The sequence below is a fragment of the Pantherophis guttatus genome, chromosome 6 (genome assembly GCF_059756535.1).
Source record: "Pantherophis guttatus breed Tessera chromosome 6, ASM5975653v1, whole genome shotgun sequence".
NCBI lineage: Eukaryota > Metazoa > Chordata > Lepidosauria > Squamata > Colubridae > Pantherophis > Pantherophis guttatus.
Genome location: NC_142068.1, coordinates 29,848,154 through 29,871,163, shown reverse-complemented (window position 1 = coordinate 29,871,163; position 23,010 = coordinate 29,848,154). Strand labels below are relative to the sequence as shown.

At 34.3% G+C, this 23,010-nt stretch overlaps 1 protein-coding gene across 4 annotated transcripts in view; it reads right to left on the bottom strand.

Moving 5' to 3' along the window:
* The window catches only part of PLOD2 (procollagen-lysine,2-oxoglutarate 5-dioxygenase 2), a 61,760-nt gene that overhangs the window by 22,896 nt on the left and 15,854 nt on the right, over nucleotides 1-23,010 (bottom strand). For all 4 annotated transcript variants that reach the window (XM_034439297.3, XM_087872645.1, XM_034439296.3 and 1 more), the window contains 7 exons: nucleotides 22,321-22,412; nucleotides 18,475-18,611; nucleotides 7,695-7,858; nucleotides 4,385-4,497; nucleotides 2,466-2,529; nucleotides 1,107-1,204; nucleotides 775-876 (listed from right to left, as the gene is read on the bottom strand). In XM_034439297.3, coding sequence (XP_034295188.2) covers nucleotides 775-876; nucleotides 1,107-1,204; nucleotides 2,466-2,529; nucleotides 4,385-4,497; nucleotides 7,695-7,858; nucleotides 18,475-18,611; nucleotides 22,321-22,412 — 770 coding nt within the window. The remainder of the gene's footprint in view (nucleotides 1-774; nucleotides 877-1,106; nucleotides 1,205-2,465; nucleotides 2,530-4,384; nucleotides 4,498-7,694; nucleotides 7,859-18,474; nucleotides 18,612-22,320; nucleotides 22,413-23,010) is intronic.

Here is a 23,010-nt window from a genome sequence, read left to right as displayed (position 1 = left end):
CAAAAGAAAGATTTTTTGGCATTATAGGGATCCCCCATTGTGCCTCAGTGATTTGGCTTACCGTACTGAGAAAGAGAAGCCATTAAACAGAATTGTAAATCTCTGAGCACTTGTTTTCTGCTTTTGGGTCCATTACAATTCTGGTTTCTTGAACCAGTTTTGAAGATTTTTTGAGGCATTGAGCAAAGTCTGTTTTTTGGAAGCTTCTGGTGATTTGTTATTCTCCTATCTTAGTTAGATGAGAGACATCTGAATCATATGCAATAACGACTGGGAACTGGTTGCCCCCTCTTTGCTTGGATGTTGCTTTTCAATCTACAATATTGGACTGTACCTTGTTCTTTTTGGTGAAGAGGTAGAAAAAGGGGAAATCGGGAGAAAAGTTCCAAAGTTGAGTTTCATAATTTTTGCCACCCTTCCCCCCCTCCCCCCGGAGACTGCTAGTGTCCATCATGGGTTCGATCCAGGAAGGCTATTACCTCTCTTGAAATGCCAAGATTTTCCCTAGTAAACTTTAGAAATAGGAGGCCAGGACTGTCTCATGGAGAAAATTTTTTACATTCCGTTCTGAATTTCCATATAAAGTTACAATTATTTTTACATAACAGAAATCAGTTCCCACCATTATTTTATAGATAAATGGTAGTTAGATAGAGAAAAGAAAGATGACAATATCTGTTGGATGCAAGGGTATGAAAGGAGAGGAGATAGTTATGGACAACTGGATAATGTATCATTTACATTACAGTTCAAGTGCATGCAGCATATACTTACAGACAATGTAGCTATTTCTAATAAATCTGAATCACAGACACCACATCCTGTTTCACGAGTCCAGCCATTAGGCATATAATTTCCGAAGTAATTGAGATTAAACTAGGTTAAGAATGAAAGAAGAAACCACAATCAAGTAATTCAATAGATTATCATTTCTAGCTTTTAAATAAGATCTATTCACTTAATGGAACAAAGTGAATTTGGCTATGAAATTTCATGAAATGCATTGATCCTTCCTACCACTGTTGCTTTGCTATTAACAAATGAACTTCTATTTTTTTGCTGTTGTGTGGAAAAGCTCATATTGAAATTAAGTGACTTTCACTTACTTTTGTTGGGCCATTTCCATGAAGAGTGACTGGAAGAGTATCATGTATAGAATTCCTTGCTCTGGCTCTTCCATCTTCAAATTTCAGAAGAACTTCATCTGCAGCCCATAAAGAAATTAATAACACTTCAACTGCTGCTTACTCAAACAAGGATGATACAACATTTTGGGCAGCTTCCTAAGCATCCATAGAGTCTCACCTAATTTTGTAATTTTCTAACTACTCATTACAAAATTCAAAAATACCATATATATTATAAAAGATATTAAAAAGCCATAGGTATTAAATGTAATAATTACCAAAATATTGAAAGAATAGTATTGTAAATGAGTAACTCTACTATCTTCTCTTAATATTAAGGGATTGGATGTCGTCTCCCCTCCCCCTTTTTGGAGGGGGGGAAAATTAACATCTATTCAGAATTTTTTCAAATTCTGTGGAAAAATTATAAATTGGCATTTTTTCCCCTTATCTATTCCATTCTTTCTTCTATTCCTATGTCTATTGCCAGGAAATGAAAAACTGGATGATATTTGGATGAAAACTAATTTCAATAAATTAGTTTTTTAAAACCTAGAATTAATGTTCAATTAATTCCGAGCCTTCTTATCTTGAGATTTGAATATTTTTGGTAAATAAATGAAGCATATACCTAAAGCTCTGTTATCCATGACCACTAATTTCATACAAAATTTTGAAATCTTCAAAGGAAAGCTTCACTTTAAAATTTGTGATGCAACGTGGCATCTTCACATTTCCAGCATTCTCTCTCAACACTTATGAAAACTAAAAGAACCTTCCATGTTGATGCAGTTCCCGAGAAGACCTGTTTCTCAGCTCTGGCATGTAACTAAGACAAGAGACAGATTCTGTGGTAGCGGTAAATCATGCATATTGCAACATTAAAATGCAAATGTGAATTCTTTGGCAGTTGCATTATAGTGCTGCATTCAAGCATTATGTAGAGGTTATGTAGTTAAAATACTTAAAGGGTAGAGGTTATGTCATGACACTACAGTACATGCTTAGTTATTTTGATGAAACCCCCACTGCTGCAGATTTCCATGTAAGAGACACTATGAAAAGTTGAAGTGTTATGAAGTGTTTCATGAAGACAAATAGCATTTCTTCAAGTATGAGAATCATTTTATATCCATTTCTTCAGTCAGGCAAATCTAAATCATGTAGTCTGAATTCCTTATATCATGGGCAAGAATTACAACATTGGCAAAGAAGAAGCAATAACTGTATTGTTTGTAAGCCACCTAGAGTCACCTCCAATGAGATGGGCCGAATATAAGTTGAATGAATGAATGACTGAATATTTCATCACTTAACATGTACTTTTAATATACATACCAACAGCTCCATTTAGGGTCTGGAAAATATTGCATTTGTGATCCAAGGTAATATTAATACGTTCCTAAAGTATAAGAAGAGAAAATATGGTAGAAGTGGCCGTATAAAGTAAAGTTAAGTATAAAACTAAATTCAAATAGTGTTATATAATGACCAGATGTTTCACAGGCAATTCTTTTAAACAAACACACGCACACAATTTCTTTTGCAATGTTCCATATAACATCATGTTCATAATTCATCATGTCATCCAGATTTACCCTCATCAATAATATATACTTTGTTAAGACATTGTTTATATGTCACTAATACCAGAGATTTGCTTTCTGTTCCAAAGGCCAAGAGAAGTTCATGGCTTCTCAGAAAATAGTGACTTGGCAGTATATAGTACAAGAATATCTGCCAAATAACGCTAAAAGATTACCATCTTTAAAAGATCAGAATAAAAAGTTGAAAATAGACTACATACACAACAGGTAGTTAAGACTCCTACATAAATTAGCCTTGCTTATTTGTGTTTTTCTAAAAAGAACAGCAAGGCCCATTTCTAGAATCTATAGCTCTGCCTCAGTTCAAATGAGTGAAACAGCCATGAGATAATTTTAGTATCAATGGCTAATTCCATTCCATCTTAAAATCTTCACATAGGGAAGGAAAAATAATTTCTTAGGTTGAAGTCTATATCCCAGTTTCAAAATATAATAGGATTCAGTAAAATACTATATTTTTCGTCCTGGAATGTATTAAGTCAATTGTCCCAGAATTATAAGTCTCATATTCTGAATCTTCCAGAAAAATTGATGGGAATGCTAGAGGCTGCATCTAAATACTTTAGAGAGTAGACATTATATATCGCTAATCTAAATCTTAACAACATGCATTGTTAAAACTACCTAACATTAGCCAAGAGAATGATCTCAATAATCATATCCAAAATACAGTGCAAAACATTCCAGTTTTCCCAATGATTTTTAACTGACTTCAGATATCTATCCTTGACCATAGGAATTACATACACCAACTCCATCATGAAAAATTGAATTCAGTTCCATAAGAATAGTCAACATAATTATCCCTAATTTAAGCAAAAAGATTTTTTTACCGTAATAATTTTACTAGCAGTTCAAATGCAGGAAGCTGCACCACAAAAACTGTTAAATTTTTATGGTTAACATTTGAAATAATTCTGCTACAAGTCCCTTTTTTCTTCCTTGTTTCTTTTTTTTTTCTTGCTTTATATAAAAATTCATCTGATTATATTCCATGTATCTAAAGAAGCAGGTTGTGATCCACAATAGTTTATAGGACAATACTTTTGTTTGCTTTTGCTATGGTGTCAGAACATTTACTGTTCTGACACTAGTTTCCATTGGAAATTGTTATATTGACATTGGTTCCTTTTATATATATATATATATATAGTTCCAATCCAATGAAATGGTGAAATAGAATAGGGTAGAATTCTTTATTGGTCAAGTGTGATTGGACTAAATTATGTAAAAGGATTCAGGACTATGTCTGTCAGTTGAATAATTTTCAAAAAGCAGAAATGAAGGAGACGACATTTGGTGTTTTGGGAGAAATCAGCAAAACAGTTTTACAATTCAAAACCAGATTGGATTCAACCAAGCTGTGAACATGATAATAATCTATAAAATGTCCCTGACAGATGATTGAAATCAGCTCAAAAGGTTGCTGACTCTTTCATTCTAAGATTCTTCACTCATCTACATCATGTGAGTTAGAACAAAGATATTTTTGCTGGAAAACATTGCAGAAATTATGTTACGTTTTCCCTAACTTGTTTAGGTACTTGTTTAAAAGTAAAATTTATGTGAACTGCCCCCAAATATGTATTTAATACATTATCTTCAGAAATTTTCAATCATTGTCTTGATTGCTGATCAACTTCTACTTACCCTCTTCAGTGGATCAATATAAATTTTTGTATAAAAAAGCTGATCATCATCACTATCTTGGAGGTCCCATTGTTGTACAATATCATTTACATTCGGTGAATAACCAATAAATCCTGAAATAAACCATAAAAAACAATTTGATATTTTCTAGGACACCTACCATTAAACTTTAGCAAAATTCTAATAACCTTTTTGGAGAAGTTGTACCAATTTGTTGCTGGAGATTTCTTGATATTTATTTCTTGAAATACATTCTGTTTCCTAAATAGAAAAACTATTCTAGGTATCATTCTAGTTCTGCTATTGTTTGATGGAAAATGAAGTTGGGATGATGGCATGACACCCTTTAACTTGGTTTAAGCAAGTTACAAAACCAATGTGAAGTAATTCATACATAGCAAATGAAATCTACTATCAAATCCTATGCATCATTTCTAAAAAGATCTGTAAGAAAGGGCCTTCTGAAATGGACTTCATTCTGTAGCAGAAGGGAGAAGGTCTTCTCCTGCATCATTCCCATGCAGTGAAATATACGCACTACAAAATTTCTTTTGGACTTTGCATTTTACTGAGCAGCCACAATCTTTTTCTTAAACCTTAAATTAATATTTTAATTTTCTGGGTTGATTATTGTAAACCATTTGAATACCTAGGGCCATGATGGCGAACCTATAACATGCGTACCGGAAGTGGCACATAGAGCCATCTCTCCAGGCATACGAGGTGTCACCCGTTGCTTCCAGGTTCTGGTGTGCCAGCCAGATGGCCTTCATGCTCACAGGTGTGCCGGAAACCAGGAGAGCAGCCGCCCATGCACGTGCCAGAAAGATGATCTTCCCGTTTCTGATGCGTGCATGCACACTGGCCAGCTAGTCTTTGCGTGTGCATGCATGCCAGAAACCAGAAGACCAAGTGGCAGGTATCTTAACCAGTGTAAGAGTTCAGCAATCTCATAGAAAACTTAATTGGGAGTTAGGGATTGAAAGACATGATGTATATATAATGTATATTATTGTATATGTATATAATGTATATGTATATGACATGATGTATAAGTCTGGTTAACAATATCTCAGATATTTTTCTGGTAAATCATTAGTAGTAACCCAATGTTATATGTCAGCCTTATTAGCAAAATAATTTATATCATTTAAAACACTGGTGTCAAACTTGGAGCAGCATGTTGTTGTTACATGCCATATTGTGACATTTTTCCCTTTGTGGATCTGGGGTGGGCGTGGCTTGTGCATGACTCATCCAGCCCGTGGGCCGCCAGTTTGACACCCCTAATTTAAAATCTTTATATTCAGCACAAGTTCTCTTGAAAGTCTTCAAAGAAGTTTTTACAAAGATGATTTGGGATTTCAAAATAACAAATATAAACCACAGCATATCATTCAAATAAGCAATATTGTTTATATAAGCAAATAATAACGAAGATAACCTACAGATGCACATTGGAAAAATCAAATCTTTCCTAATGAATTCTGTTGTTGATTTATGGTTTTGTTTTCCTAAGACCAGGCACCAAAATAGCCTACAGCAGTTCCATTTTCTGTCATTCTTATTACAAATGAAATAAAATCAGTGTGTCAAATATTCTGTGAGCTTAATTCACCTCTTATTTAGTCTTGAAAAACTTCATACCCAAAAAAATCAGTATAACAATTGACTGCCTACTTCTGCTCTAATAATATTATCAGTTGTTCATTATTTTAGCTGGTGAAAAAAATATCAATATACGTCTTAATACAACAATAAAAAGATCGATATGTTTAAATATATGAGCATACTTTTGAATTATACATCACAAACCTGGAATTTATATAAATAAATTTGGATTTATTGAGCATTAAGGAATTAAAGAAGATCATTACTTTATCTTGGAAATATATGAGTATTTCAGATTTACAATCTTGGATTGCAGAAATGCATCAACTTTCTATTTATGAGGTGGTTCTGCCTTGACATAACAGAAGGCTGATAAAAATATTTCATGTGATTAAATTATTAGATTTCTTTTTTAAAAAAGAGAAATAATTATGATATAGTAGATAAACTTTTTATTCTTTCCAATCAATCAATCAATCAATCAATCATGTTTGATAGTTCCTGACTCCATTTGCTGGAACCAAAGTCTCATGAATGCCTGTTAGAGGGATGGTATGGTAACAAACCTCAGGTAAAAAAAAATAGAATAAAGTAAAATAAAAGTAAAATAAAAAATGTAACCTCTTGACCTAAAACAATGGCTCCCTTAAATATATATATATAAACAGTGAAGTATCTGCAGAACTGACTAAAATTCCAAATTATCCAAATGGCTAAAATACCCACAGAGGCATCCTACCTTAGTTCAAATAACATAAGATAATAAATTGTTCAGTTTCCATTTTAATGTTAATCTAACCAATTAGCACACAAACTAGAACATGGTATCAAATGTGAAGGCAAATTTATAACACGTGATTACAAGGAAAAGCACACACAAAAGCTGATGTAGCAGGGAAAAGTGTACATGAGGTAACAACACAAAAATACATATGTATTAATTAAAAATGTATTAAGATAATTCTGGCTAGAGTACTTAGATGACAGATGACCAAGCAGCCAGCAACCATTTTAATTTCTTGAAATGTTACAGAACAAAGCTAAGAAAGAAACATTCAATTCAGCCCAGGAAAGGACAAAGGAGAACATGAATCATTCCAGTACAGAAAGATTGTAGTTTCTATATTTAATCATCTTTGTTAGTGTCACATAATAACAGGCTATCTGTGATAACTATAACATACCTTGCAGTTAAGAGTATTTTTAGGAAAGTGCAAATTTGCCTAAGCAATTTTCCTTGCCTGAAAAACATTCTGAGGAATTTCTGCAACATTCTTCAAATGAGCTAGTTGTGAAAGAAAACAACTCTATGTTATTTTATAAATAGTGGGTCAGTTTCTGTCTACAGCAATGGTCTTCCAAGTTGGCAACCCTAAGATATCTGAATTTTGATCCTAGAATTCCTTAACAAGCATAGGGAATTCTTGGGAATTAGGGAACTGAATCCACACATCTTAAAGTTGCCAAGTTTGAAAAACATTCTCCTGTTTTTCTACCTTTGTCTTCCTTTTTGCCTACTTCAGCTCTCGTTCATAAGGAAAGGAGATGAGAAATGAGGCAAACTTATCTGAAATTATTTTTACTAAAAATGTACATTTTGTCTTCAAAATGTTTCAATTTGTAATTAACAAAGAAAACAAAAATTCGTTTTTCCAAGAGCAGGCAACAGAAACTTTTGCTTTCAAAAAATACTACTTACCTCCAGAATTAAGGAATCGTTTTCCACTGCGGACAATCGGGTATTTGTCAGATAATCTTTTATCGGGCCATATCAAGCCATCTGCTGCAAATACAACTTTGTGATTAACTTGCTGGAATTTCTTCAATAATTCCTCAGGTCCTCCAGCAAATATAACATCATAGCTGAAGTTTGAAGAGAGTAGAAAAAATGACTGTTAAAAAGTATTTCTACATTTCGATAGCAGCATTTAACACTGAAATAAAACAGAACAATTCTACCTTTATAGTGTATGGATACAGATGTTATACAGATGTAAGCTTTACATTTAGAAAAATGAGACTACTCTACTTTTTTTTTTTCACCTCATTTACTTAGCCTTAAACCGAATCAGGTTACTTCCAATTTTTCATTCAAAACCAGTCATCTATTGAAAGGAATATATAGATTAGCCCAGTGATGAAATCCAATTTTTTTTTACTACCGGTTCTGTGGGTGTGGCTTCATGGGCATGGTGTGGCTTGGTGGGCCTGGAACAGGAAGGATACTGCAAAATCCCCATTCACTCCCCACTCCTGGGGGAAGATATTACAAAATTTCAATTCCCACCCCACTCTGGGACCAGCCAGAGGTGGTATTTGCTGGTTCTCCGAACTGCTCAAAATTCTGCTACTGGTTCTCCAGAACCTGTCAGAATCTGCTGGATACTTTTCATCTATTTGCTTCTGTCCATTTACTGCTGCAGCCATTTTTCCTCATCTTAATGTATTTTCAAGATTGGAGCCAAAAGGATGAAAAGTATTTTCTGAAAGAATTGTAGACAAATGGCATGGGAGAGAGACCATTTACTGTACTTTTCAGTATGTTCCTTCTACTGCTGAGAGCAATGTGCAGAAACCCCCAACATTCCTCACAAGTTTTTTCCCCCCATAAATTTCATTTTTGGGCATACTTTTCCACACTCCTGAGAAATTCCATTCAATTCCCCATGGTGTGATTTACTACTTTACAATGTTGTTGGAGGTGGTAGAGCTGAAGCTGTTATCTTCTGTTACACAATTTTTCCCCCATTCTGAAGCCTCCATGGCTTATTCCGAAACATGTCATGTAAGGAATTTTTTAGGAAGCAGAAAAGCTAGAGCAGCTGCAAAGCTACAGAACAGGACATTCTTCCATCCTGTCCTATAGCTCAAAATTCCACCCAGGGTAATTACATGATATTACACGATATCATTTACTATTGCAGTTTTAATATTTTTATCATTTTTTTCCTTTTATTTATTGTTGTAAGCCACCCAGAGTAGCCCCATGTCAGATGGGTGGCCAATAAATTTAACAAATAAATAAACAAACAAACATTTCTTCTTTGAAAGAAATTTCAATGGCAAATTTTCTTTCATTCAACCTTAATCAGGACTGATGGAAAAAATGAATGTAAAACAGTGTGCATTGGGTATAATGTGCCCTGTGTTGCCCAGAAAGAAATTGGTTGAGAAAAGTTTCCAAAATAGTTGGTTCTTAACCTTTAGCAATAGCACTGTCTAAGTGGTTTACAGAGTCAACATATTGCCCCTCATTTTACTGACCTTGGAAGGATGGAAGGCTGAGTCAACCTTGAGCCTGGTGAGATTCTAACTGCCAAATTGCAAGTAGCCAGCAGTCAGCAGAGGTAGCCTGCAGAACTGTAATCTAACCACTGCACTACCGTGGCTCTTTAATTTGTATTCTCAAACAAATCCAAGATAGATAATACCTAGACACTCAAATGTGAAAGTTGTGCTCTATGCAGATCAAGTCTATGGTTTTGTACATTTTTCTTCTCTGTCAGCTCCAGAGCATTTAAAACAAAACTAATGAGTTGTTTCAGCCATGGTGCTACTGATATTAAAGCAGAAGTGTATGTGTGTTTTAGACTGAAAGATTACTTTAGTGTATTTGAAAATTATAGTAGATGGTGTGTTTTAAAAGGGAAACAAAAATTAAATTTGATTTAATTATAGTATAAATGTAAATTTAATTAAAATTAAAATTAAATCAAATATCCCTCTCTATAAACATTTCAGACTATCAACTATTTTTGGAATTGATCTGAATGGTGCATCATGTTAGATGTTAGATGATTTTAATCTGTGTATGTACCTAGTAAAGTTTTAAAAACCAACCTCCTACCCTGAATATGAGATATGCATTTCTTCTTGGAGAAACCAAGTATAGAATGGCTTAGATTGGGATGGATCCCACCTAACGACCAATGGGATTTGATTAATGAAGACAACAGGGACTACTGGGATTTTCATCCCTATGCACTCATGTGACATCACACTTTATGAATGTATCATTTAGTAATGGAAATTCTAGTTGCATTACTATTGTAACCTAAGAACTAGCAGTATAATATTTTGTAAATCTGCAGCTGCAACAATTTAAGAAAATTACTCTTCTGTGTTCTTTCCAAAACTTCTGAAGAAAAATATTCCTATAGAATCTGAGAAGCAACATAATTGCAATGGAATGTTGTCTTACAATCATTTTTCATCTTCAACATTATGTTTGCAAACAATTATATCAGAAATTTGTGCTGCCTTCAATCAGGGCTCATCTCAAAATATCAACTGTGGCATTACGGTTGTTTTTTTAAATAGGTATTTCATGAAAAAGATTTTTAATGCTCATTTTTGTAGAAGAACAACTTGGCATGATACCTCTGCAGAAATCTACACTCATGATATTAAATAAGCCACAGAACTATATATTGTTCTATGGCATCAGAATATTTCTTTTAATTCACCATGGAAAAAAGCCTACAAAATTGCCAGAATTTCTTCTGCGAACTCATTAAAACTAGAGAAGCATTAGAATAGTGTTTCTCAACCTGGAAAACTTTAAGCTACGTGGATTTCAATTCCCAGAATTGTGGGATTTAAAGTTACAGCTGTGTGGACTTTAACTCTCTCTACTCTGGGAGTTGAAATCCACATAGCTTAAAGTTGCCCAGGTTGAAAAACATTGCCTTAGAACATGATCCAATCAATGACCCAATCCTATTCAACCAAATTTCTACTCAGCACCGTTGTGATACCTGTGCTGTACTTTCTCTGCAAATGCAATTAATACAACAGCAACTTGATGAAATGTAGAGGCTAACTGTCTTTCCTTAAAGATTCAACATTCATTTCTGATATCTATAACCATGGAATCATTGAATTAATTATTGTGGTTTTGTGTGTTCTTGTTTTATTCTAGGTTATTCCCACTCTTCAAATATTTTCAAGCATTCCTATTCACCTCTATTGAACATATTATTCCACTGAAGTAGTACAAGCCAGGCTTCAATCTTCTTTATCTCTTCTTCTCTACATTATCACAAAACAACTATATTGCAGATGCAAACACAACATCTACATAGTCCCTTGCAGTTTATACATTCAGTTCCCCCAAATGGATACTTTTTTTTTTGTAATCATGAATCAGAATAACAGAGTTGAAAGGGACCTTGGAGGTCTTCTAGTCCAAGCAGGAAATCAACTCAGATAAATGGTTTGTCCAATCTCTTCTTAAAAACCTCCAGTGTTGGAGCATCCACAACTTCAGGAGGCAAGTTGTTCCACTGATTAATTCTTCTTACAGTCAGGAAATTTATCCTTACTTGTAGGTTGGTTCTCTCCTTGATTAGTTTCAATCAAATAGGACTGTGCAGAATTATATTCTTTACCTATTCCTATTTTCTGCTTTTAATGTCTCTACCTTTTTAATCTTTCACAATGCATTCTCTCACTGCTGCTCCAACTGTTTGAAATATTTCTGTCTTTTTTTATTTTCATCTTAGTCTTTTGCATGAAACAGAAAATGTAATTTTGTTTTGAACCTGAAACAAACACAGTGTCTCTAAAGTCCTGCCAAATTGTCCTGGGTTAGCCATTGGCCACAACTGGCCAAAAAGAAAAAAGAAATTGCAGAACTCTTTGTGCTGTTTGAATTTTGGCTAAAACAAAAGCTGCAGGGATCCTGGAACAATCTCATAGGGTAAGAAGGGCAAGGCTATTACACATCCTCTCTCTGCTGTCCTCCCAATGTAACATATCCCAGCACTTACAATCCCCTCCAGATCTTTTCTTTCCCTTTTGCTGCAGTCAACGCTTTGGGGAGGCACACTTCACTTCACTTCACTTTTTTTTTTGCATCCTCCTAGCTGCTGTCACTCATTTCCCAGAATTGCACTTCCCATTGCCATCAATATTCTAATGCTTTTTCTTCCCTAAAATTTTTAATGCTATACCCTTGCCATTTTTCCATTTCCCCCCTTTTTATTATACTGCTGTTATATTGTTTCGATAATGACATTTGTACAGCATTAATTAAAACTTCTATTGTTTTGATAAAGTATTAAAAATAAAAAGAGAAATAAATGTTTGATAGTATTAATTACAAGTTAGAATATTGATATTACATGAATTAAATTATCTTAATTTTTAATACATTATTGAGTATAAGATAAAAAAAGAAAAACTGCTGCAAATCACATCAAAGGATATTTTTTAATGCTATGTAGGTTTCAAAACGGAGCTAGTTGCTTAGTATTGAAGCCTCCATTCTATAATAGCTAATAAAAGAAAAGAAAAGAAAGAAGATAAGGAATACCAACTTAGCCAGAATTAGGAGGAGGAGGATTTTTAACTTCTCCATTTTTGTACATCTATTTAGTAGCACAAATGCACAAATGCCACCATATCTTTTTCGCTACATGCATGGCAGCTTTGTTCTTCAAAAGATAAAAATTAAATTATGTCCATGCCATATGCTATGGACCAACCTTTAAAATCCTAACCACTTCAGAATTTTGTTTCAGCACAGATGCAGCAATTTGAACATTAGCATCCCTTTGAATGGAGAAGTTTGGGTTGTAGGATCAGTAGAAGACAATAAAGTTTCCCTTTCCAAGCTAATCTTAATACAAGGCCTATGAATCTAATTATTATGAATTTATGTATGGTGTAAATAATGTACCATGTCTAGATGATTTAGAAAGGAAGTATGCTATCAGGTTTGGAAGTGAGCTGAGTGACTTTTTCCTAGTTATTATTTCCTTTCTCTACCATCTATAGATATAAACTGAAGCAAGTAATGCTATATATATCCCCTGACCTCTTGTAAGATATTGAGTGCTGGTTCAAATCACAAACAATTGTTTAGTAAATTTGAGTCATGTAATTTTGTTGCTTGTATCCTTACGATTTATCTTAATATTGCCTCCTGATTGCTTATTTGTACCCTATGACTATCATTAAGTGTTGTATCTTATGATTCTTGATGAACATATCTTTTCTTTTATGTACACTGAAAGCATATGCACCAAGACAAATTGCTTGTGTGTCTATTTCTATATCTCTTTCCAGTATAATTCAGAGTAAATGTTAAAGTTTTTAAATCAGAGTATGTTGTGTTAGGTTCTTAGAGAGTAAAAATAAGACAGAACCATGACACTAAAACTGAATATACAGGCTGTATATGGCCCTATTATTACAATGGTTAGAATCCTAAGTTTCACTTAAAAGCTGAAAAGAATCTCAAAAATCAAATAACTTTCATTAAAATTTTCTTTTGAAAATGCTCTAATTGAATGTAGAATATCTTAAGTACAAGGAATATCCTGAATAGACAAAATCTAAACATTGCTTTTCTCACCCAGACTCTAAGAAGCATATTAAAATAAGATTTATTGTAGGGGTTAAAATCTTGAACTAGGAACTGGGACACCATAAATTCTATTTTTCGAAGGCCCTTACACATGAAAACTGGCTGGATTACTTTCACTACACTCACTCTCTCTGAGTCCAACTGCCTTGAGTTGTACAAAAATAAAGGCAGGATATTCCTCTATAAATAGTGACCATAATTCTGTCAAAGAATGAAAAGCTTTCCAAGTTAATCACTAAAATACATGTCTAAATTATAACAATTCCTTAATTATAACCACTACAAAGCTGCCCACGGTTAAGTTTGCTAACCCCCTTTTCCCTGAAAAAGCCTGGTTGAGAAATTGCTACATGATTCATCTAGCTATTTTTAGTTTCATACTTAAACTTACTAAAACATAATCTTAGTAATTAAGATAAAAGGAAAATGTAAACTTATTTGGACATTAAGAGACAACATGTCCTTTAGTTAGGAGACTTCACATGTACCACTAAAATAGTCCTATGTGGCCAGGAGTCCTATAGTTCCACGAAGAGCCTCGGTGGCGCAGAGTGCAGTACTACAGGCTATTTCTTCTGACTGCCGGCTGACTGCAATTTAGCAGTTCAATTCTCACCAGGTTCAAGGTTGTCTCATCCTTCCAAGGTGGGTAAAATGTGGACCCAAATTGTTGGGGGCAATATGCTGACTCTGTTAAACCACTTAGAATGGGCTGTAAAGCACTGTAAAGCAGTGTATAAATCTAAGTGCTATTGCTATTGCTATATTCCAAAGACTAGGAACGTTTTATGCCGAAGTCTGCAGTTTTGAACAGCATGTCAGAACGTTCAGTTCAAAAAGTAGACGGGTGAATACAAACCCTAGATTTCCATTAATTTATATTTGATTAACATCCACTTCATTTTAAGAGTTAATATTATCCTTCTTTATTAATTTCATAATTTACTATCTCATATTAATCCCTCAATTTAGTGACAGCTATGGAAAGCTTTGAGAGTTTCACTCAATACTTGGAATGAATTCAGCCTAGGAGAGAGGATGTTCTCTGTTCTCTAAGGACTGAATAGGGCTTTAGCTTTCAGCAAAAACTGATGTGTCTCACAGATGTTACTATTTAAAACATGTATTACTTTGCAGAAACTCTATTCACATCTGGATATATATTTCTGTAAAAAAAACCTTTAAAGAATGCCTATGGTATTCTATGTCTGAACATAGAATATGTTCAATGTTTATTGTTTGAAAAGTTATTGCTAAAGTAGTGTTTTTCCAGAAATTACTATAAATTAAAATGAAAAGGTAAAGCAGCCTCCTTATTATTCCAAAAATATATGCATTGTCAGAAATGTTTGTAAATCGGAGTGTAAACCATTGTTTTAGAACAGGATACATAAACATTTTATTTATGTTCCTGAAGAAAGAACCATGACTAATTCTAGATGGACGATGACGATAGAGCCGTGATGGTGAATCTATGGCACGCATGCCACAGGTCGCACATGGAGCCATATCGTTGGGCACATGAGAGTTGCCCTAGCTCAGCTCCAGCGTGCATGCATGCGCTGGCCAGCTGATTTTCAGGCCTTCCGGGCCCATCAGAAGTCGGGAAACAGACTGTTTCCAGCCTCCGGAGGGCCTCCGGGAATGTGGGGAAGGCCATTTTCCCCCTCCACAGGCTGCAAGAAAGCCTCTGGAGCCTGGGGAGGGTGAAAAATGTGCCTAACGGGCTCACCATGCCATCATGTGCCAAAAGCAGGGTGAATACCTGGGGCGCATGCACATGCATGGGGGCGGGACACATTGAATTATGGGTGTACATATGCACACGCCCCACCCCACGCAACCCTCGCTTTTGGCACGCGATGGCAAAAAGGTTAGCCATCACTGTGATAGAGGGAGTGGGGAGGAAGGGAGGGAGAGGGAGAGAGAGAGAGAGATAATAGACAGACTGAAATGGTCTCTATTTTCTTTTCAGAATGTCAAAAGCATTTCTTTACATCAAGGGTATAAAGGGGAGTTTCTACTGTCTATCTCTCAGGTTCAGTAATAATCTCTAGACTCCCAAGTTTAAATTGTGCAAGACAAGTTCATAACCCTTCTAGAACCTGAAATACAAGACAAAAATGCAGCCATTATTTTGCTCATTAAATTTCTTTTTTTAAATGGTAGCTAATTCCTCCCTTCCATGGGTTTTTAATCAGCAAAGGAAATCATAGCAATGATCTACTAAAAAAAATCATTTGCAGGTAAAATTCATTAGTTACTTCATTAACTGTCCATACAATAACCCAAGATTTATCCTAATTGTGACTGAACAGATATATGTCTTCTACATAATATATCAATAGAAACTGGAATTCACAGTCTTTCTATGGTCATTATGAACTTAAAATTTATTTGTGTCTTTAAAAAAAGGGATGCATATCAATGGAAAATATAAGAATAGAATAGAATAGAATAGAATAGAATAGAATAGAATAGAATAGAATAGAATAGAATAGAATAGAATAGAATAGAATAGAATAGAATTCTTTATTGGCCAAGTATGATTGGACACACAAGGAATTTGTCTTGGTGCATACGCTCTCAGTGTACATAAAAGAAAGAAAAGATACATTCATCAAGAATCATAAGGTACAACGCTTAATGGTAATCATAGGAACAAATAACTACACAATTCACATTTGCCTACCCTGTTTTCCCCAAAAGAAGACATCCCCTGATAATAAGCGCAATCGGGCTTTTGAGCGCATGGTAATAAGGCCAAGCGCTTATTTCAGGGTTCAAAAAAATATAAGACAGGGTCTTATTTTTGGGCAAATATAGTATCAATATAAATATTGTATAATGGCAATTCAAGCTCCTCAAGAATCCCAAACTTGGACACTACTTTTCTGTCTGTTGCCAAAAATATTCCATAAACTTCTCTTAGGTAAGATGGATGGTATAGAAATGTGATAAATATATAAATTCCACTGCAGCTTTTTGCAGAATGCTCACTGATTTATCTAATGTTATATTCTTTGTAAGCAGTCCAGAGTCACTGACAGTGAGTGGTTGGCCATATAAATCTAATTAATTAAGTACCAATTCCAGAAAATTTCCCCAGGCTGAATTCTGTTCTCTGCACCTTTGTTCTCAAGATCTTTTGAAAAACAATAACTTCCTTTCTAAATAATTTATTCATGATATCTTTTGTGTGAAGTTTTGGTATACCTTTCTGCCATGATACATAAATGTTATGAATATGCAATAGACTACATAGAAGGGAAATGCATGCATGTGTTTCATCCTTGTGCATCATGTATATAAACTATAGTCACAAGCTGCTGGGTGACTTTGCTCTCCATTTCTCCAAAGAAATTCTGACTGGCATGCATGTTTTGATCATAGCAAGCAAATATTCTAATAGTTAAGGGTTAAATGGATGCTCTACTATTAGTATCAGAAAAGATAGTAACATTTAATTATGTCAAAGGTTATGGGGAATAAGGTTGCAACAATAACAAAGCACAACACATAAATAAATGAGAAGTATACAAATACAGTATATTAAGTAACAAAAAATGAACATCTTACATTAATTGAAAAGAGCAGTTTTGTAATACCTGTTAACAAGCTATGACTCTCGTAAAAGGGCATATAATGAATCTAGATTAGAAGTTTGATAAACAAATAAGTGAAAATCCATGGTAAATGGTAATGGTAAATTACTTCTGTAATCCTTCCCAGAAAAGCACATGATGAAAGTTTTTAGAAGTTGAGCTTGACTTGAGGAGTTTTATCTTTTACGAGCTGCTAATCCTATTTGGAGTCCAGGAGGGTACCAGAGAGAGTGGGGTGCTGTTTTACAAAAGGAAAAGAAAACAGACTCATTCCATGTTCTAAGTGTATGGCAGGAATTTGGGGGGGAGGGAGGGAGAGTAGGTTTCTAAAATCTTTCACTGTTACACTTTCCCCAAGTTTTGGCAGAAGGATTAAAGAAAAGAAATTTGCTTTTGGATTTCTTCTGTTTCCAAAATCCGTCGGGTTGATGCTACAAACAGCCCTCTGGACAATTTGACCAAACCAGAGACTAAGACAAAGAACAATGCAAAATAAGGAAAAGGTGACAGAGAGAGGAAAGTGGCAGCTGGCTCAGAGCTACGGTTTTCCTATTTCCAAAGCTGAAAGCATAAATGTTAAGCCGGTGACATGATCCAGATGCAACCCAGATCACAGCTTTCCAGACAGCATTTTCTTCACCACAAAGCAGAATGACCTAATGTTATTGTGCTGGCTTCTTCTACCCTTTCTCTGTCCCAGAAAATCATCCAAACTATTTGTTAAAGTAGTCACAAAGCAGTCAGGCAAAAAAGAAGAAAAAAGAAAAAAAGAAAAGGATATGTTGGGAATCAGATTACTTTTGTTAATTTGTTCTAATTATTTCTTTTTAATTAGTCCAGAGGTTAACTGGTAACCACTTAACTTCCCTAAAAGTAAAAAAATATATTAACAATAACTTTATTAACAAAAAGGCAAAGTGTGACCCTACATGTGTGACCCTGAAAATTAAAGATACTTTGTATTTCTTCCAAATATCAATAACAAATGCTAAAATTCTTATCTGACCCAAAGATACAATCCTTCTTTTTATATACTTGTAGGAAATATTTCCAGAGCAGAAAGAAAAGTAATATCAAGGTTCATGTCTCAGTATTTGATTTTCCATTTCAGAAGGTTGGAAAGTTGCTATTATCTAGCTACAGTTTCTGTGCATTTAATATTGCAAATTAAAAAGATATGTTGCCTAGTCTTTTCTGGCAGAAAGGACTAACTCATACAAGAAGAATGAGCTGTATAATTCTAGGCTGCACAATGCATACTCCTAAAGTCTTAATAATCTCTTTGGCATCTTCAAAAAGATAACTGCAATAGTCTTTGACAATGTTTTACATATGTAAATCCACTTGGAAAAAAAAACTGGATGTAGAAAACAGATTCTATCTCTGTTCCTTAAGAGAGACTTGGGCAGCAGAAAAGATCTAGCATGATGCAACAAAACTAACAATGTTATGACGTTCCCAATGACTAAAATATGAAATCCCAAACAAGGAGTTCTTCTTACCAGTCCACATACATAACCACCAAATCTTCCTGATCAGCATATGTCTCCAATGCAGATTTTATCAGACGTACTTTCTGGCCTCCACCTATAGAATTCGGTCCATTTCTTCCTTTCCACTTTTCACCTTTGCCTAAGACCTAGAAACAGAAATAACATGGTTTTTATTTTTATTCTTTTGGGAGGTAGGGCGAGGGTTATTAAAAATATATTGCCATCATTTCTGTAGTTAACAGGAACACTGACAACTGGGCTGTGTCAGTGTCAACCTTGAAGCTGATATGGTCGAAGCCATCTTGAGCCTCAGTGCTGCCACAATGGAGCTGCGAGATAGGGAAGGGAGATTAGAGATAGGTGGGCTTGTGTAGTCAAAATAAAATACTTTCCCCTGGGAACCAAGGACATTCTCACACCTGGCAGGAGGAAGGAAGATGTCACCAGACCCATGGACACTGCCATAATTGGGCCATATGACTGACTGTTTGGGTTTGAGGGAAAACTTTTTACTTTTAATTAAGTGAAAACCAAGGGGTCCCTCAGAGTTGGTTTTCACCAGATATGTGCCAATATGATATTTTCAATAAAGCTATTCTTTGAGGAATTCTCCAGCCTCAGAGTTTTTGCTTGCAATGGATCTATTACTTGGAACCCTGACAGTGAGATCCATAGCTGCTCTGGTTTTATTCAGTTCTACTTCAGATTTTTACAAAGGAATATTTCCTAAACCTGCCAAGGATTGAATGTGCTGAAGTCAATAATCAAGATAAATTTCACACTGTTTCTCAACTTCAGTGTTTTGATTCAGGTGACAAAAATTATAAAGTACTTCTACCTATATCATAGCCATTTTTTTTAGTTGTGAACAACAGATACAATTATTTTTTTAGTTTTAATAGAAATAGCAACATCTACCATGGGTCCAGTCTTGAAAGTGGACTAAATCTGAATTTGGTGCTCTCTGATCTTGGTTGTTTGCTTGCAGATGTTTCAACACCCAACATCATCAGACTGATGATATTACTTGGTTAAGTAATAAAACATCTGTAAGCAAACAACCAGGATCAAAGAGCACAAGAGAGGTATAGTTCAACCCTCAGTTATAGATATTTTCTTCTATTGGAGTGAACTAACTCCTCTCTGGAAGACTACCAGAAAAATATCCTTTGTCCACAAAAAAACAAAAACTAATAGATTTACTCACTATTTTGAGTGGAATTCAGACAAAAACTGTAATATAGATAGTCTTCTACTTACAACCATACATTTAATGACCATTCAAATTTACAATGGCACTGAAAAAATGACTTATGGCCACTTCTTACACAGAGAACGTAAAGAACGTAAAAGAACGTAAAATTGCAGCATACCCACAGTCACATAATCAGACAGGCATGTATTTACAATGACTGCAGCATCCCAAGGTCCTTGGATTATCATTTGCAACCACCTTAGGGAACTTCTAATAAATAAAGTCAATGGGGAAGGCAGATCCACTTATGTATCTCATGATTCACTTAACAACTATATTGATTCAGTTAATAACCATGGCAAAAAAGAACGTAAAATGGGCCATTATTCATTTAACTGCTTTGCTTAGCAATCAAAATTTTGAGCTCATTTGTGGTGTTAAGACTTATACAGGAATAATATATATACACTATAAGAAAGCTTATCAACTTGGAAAAATACTAATAAAACAGTCTCCAATTTCTTTTCCCTAGATCTAAGAAACTTACACTCCTACCCTTATCCATTCTGTACCATCATTCTGTTTACAGTGGCCTTCTGCCCATGTCACAAAATTTTGCAGAATATTCTACTATATAGAATATATTCTATTCTATTTTAAGAGTTGCTGTAAGATAATGCTGTAATTTCATGTGAAAGAAAAAATGGGGAGGGTTACTATATGGTTAAGAATATCCTCTCATATTTGAAGACTGGTGTCATTGGTTTCTGTATTTTGGGATACAGAAAATTTATGAGTAGTGAAATGCTGGCTTAATACAGATTAACTTTGGAGGATATGATATTTGAAAGAGCGTATATATGCATAATAGGCTTCACTTTAACTTTTCTTTTTTTAAAGAAAAGGATAGTTGTCCCCTGACTCCACTTGTGTTAAAAGAACTGATTGATATTCACTAACTTTTACAACATATGCTTGGAATTAAAATATCAAAAATATAAAAAGAACCATAAGTAAGGGTAGACTGAGGAAAATTACTCCTTTCTGTGCAAATCGGGAAAAAGCTTCTGGTGCTTTATCTCTATTCCTTTACACTGCACTAATACCTAAAAAATGCCTAAAATACTAAATATGTTTTTACACTATTGTAACTAAAGTACTTTCATAATACTAAGCTGCAGATTGTTCAATCACTTTTACATGATCTGATATTTACTGAAGTGGCTGGTTGTGAAATTCAAAAAAATTGAGACGGGATCAAGGTTTTAATAAATACAAAACATTAGAACAAATATGATCTTTCTTGTCTTCTTTACTCCTTTTGATTGTGATTATAAAACTTTTTTCTCAAGCCAGTAACTAGGTATAGTAAACTAGAAAAACAGGAGAAAGCTCACACCTGATATAATGATTTCCAATCGCTATTTAGGTTGGTATGAAAAGTAAATTTGGTTGTTTTTTAAAAGAACTTATAAACTATCTGGAAACAGTCAATAGCGTCTAAATATATTAGGTGAATCAGTTATTCTCTGCACAGATGAATTCTGTTCTTTCATTCTTAAATATGTCATATTTTTTCCTTTTTAAAGAGATCCTTTGTGGAAATAAGTGACACATGTATAGGCATCTTCCAGAGTGGTACAGTGGCCTAGAGGTGGAGCTCTCACCTCACAATCAGGAGGCTGTGACTTCAATCCTAGATAGACGCAGATATTTCTCTCTCTGGGCACAATGAGAATATATCTGCTAAACAAAACACTGCATTGGCGATAAGAAGGGCATCCAGCCAGTAAACACTCTGCTAGCTCCATTCAGTTGCCCAGACTTCACCCCGCAAAAAAGATGATGTATAGGCATCTTCCACTTGATCAGTTGCTGCCTTATTTTAAAGTTACTAAACCATGACTATGTTTGAAGTCTTTTAAGCACATAATTTTGCATACATATGCCTAGGCTGTTAATAAAAATGTTTACTGGCAACACAACATAAAGCACAATCCAGTTTCCACTCCAAATTTTCAATATCTCTGCAATACTAATTGGATAAAAAAGTTTTTGTTTTAGATTAAAGGAAACCTGATCTAAAGATCATGTCCTGAATATCTTGGTAATATTCACTTTTAAATGATGGTGCTAAAACTAAAGAGGCCATTATCATTATATGTGTATTGACTAAATCAGAGAAACAAGTATCTTACTGAATCTAGGAGCCAGAATAAAATCATCAAACCAAAAATAAATTGCACTGAGATGGCAAGAGGTGATATTGTTAATATGAAATTATGGAATAAAAGGGAATATTTTGGAATTGTAACAGATGCAAGCACCATGAAAATAATTGAGTGGAAACAGAAAGAGGTAATATTTACAGACCGTTAAAAATCTTGCCAACATTTCAGTCTATAACTCTTTGAAACTGCCTCCTAAAATGAGTAAAAGACAGCATCTGGAAGATTAAGAGCTAGGCAACACTAACAAAGTGCTATAGGAGGGAATAATATTGAGCTGGCAAACACATGCAGCACACAGCAACAAAAAGATTTTCTAATTTCATTCTATGTTTTCATTTTAGCATAGTATAACCTAATGCATAAATTTCCCATATACACAGAGTGGATATTGTCTGCAACATCGTGAAAGGGCAACTGAACACAAAATACCTTTACTGTGTAGTTGAAGTGATTTGCTGATTGCATAAATCGGTGGAAGCCATCTGTTTCCTTGGTTGCGATAGTTAGAATTAAAAGCTTATCTATTGAAGGAAAAAAGAGAAAACATTTGTTCCTGATTGATAAAACAAGATAGCTGAAAAATAAGGAACAATTGTAAAGTTGGCCAAATTCATCAACATCTCATGTAATAAATCAAATCTTCATCTTCAATTATAACAGTAAACTAAGTTAATTTGTTTCATTAGCTCAGAATTTAAGAAGTTGACATAAACTTAGCTGTTAAAAAACAGCATAAAAGAACACTATTAAATGGAAATATATTATCCATTATCTAAATGATAGTTTAATTTAATTATACAATTATATAGTTTATAACTAGGATGAAATATAATCTATCAACACACTTCATTTTAAAGACTGGAATGAAAACTGTCAAGTCTGTTTCAAAAGCTGGTTTATGGAAAACATCTGTCTAAATGAATTGTCAGTGTCCAATTACATAAAATGGGAACCATTGCAAGTTCAGGCCAGATTTATAACTTGGCCTCTACAGCATACCACTTCTAATCAAAATTCTTCAAAATGTTTATATTCACAATATCTTATATATTCTCTGAATATCTGTCTGTCTATCTATCATCTATCTATCTATCTATCTATCTATCTATCTATCTATCT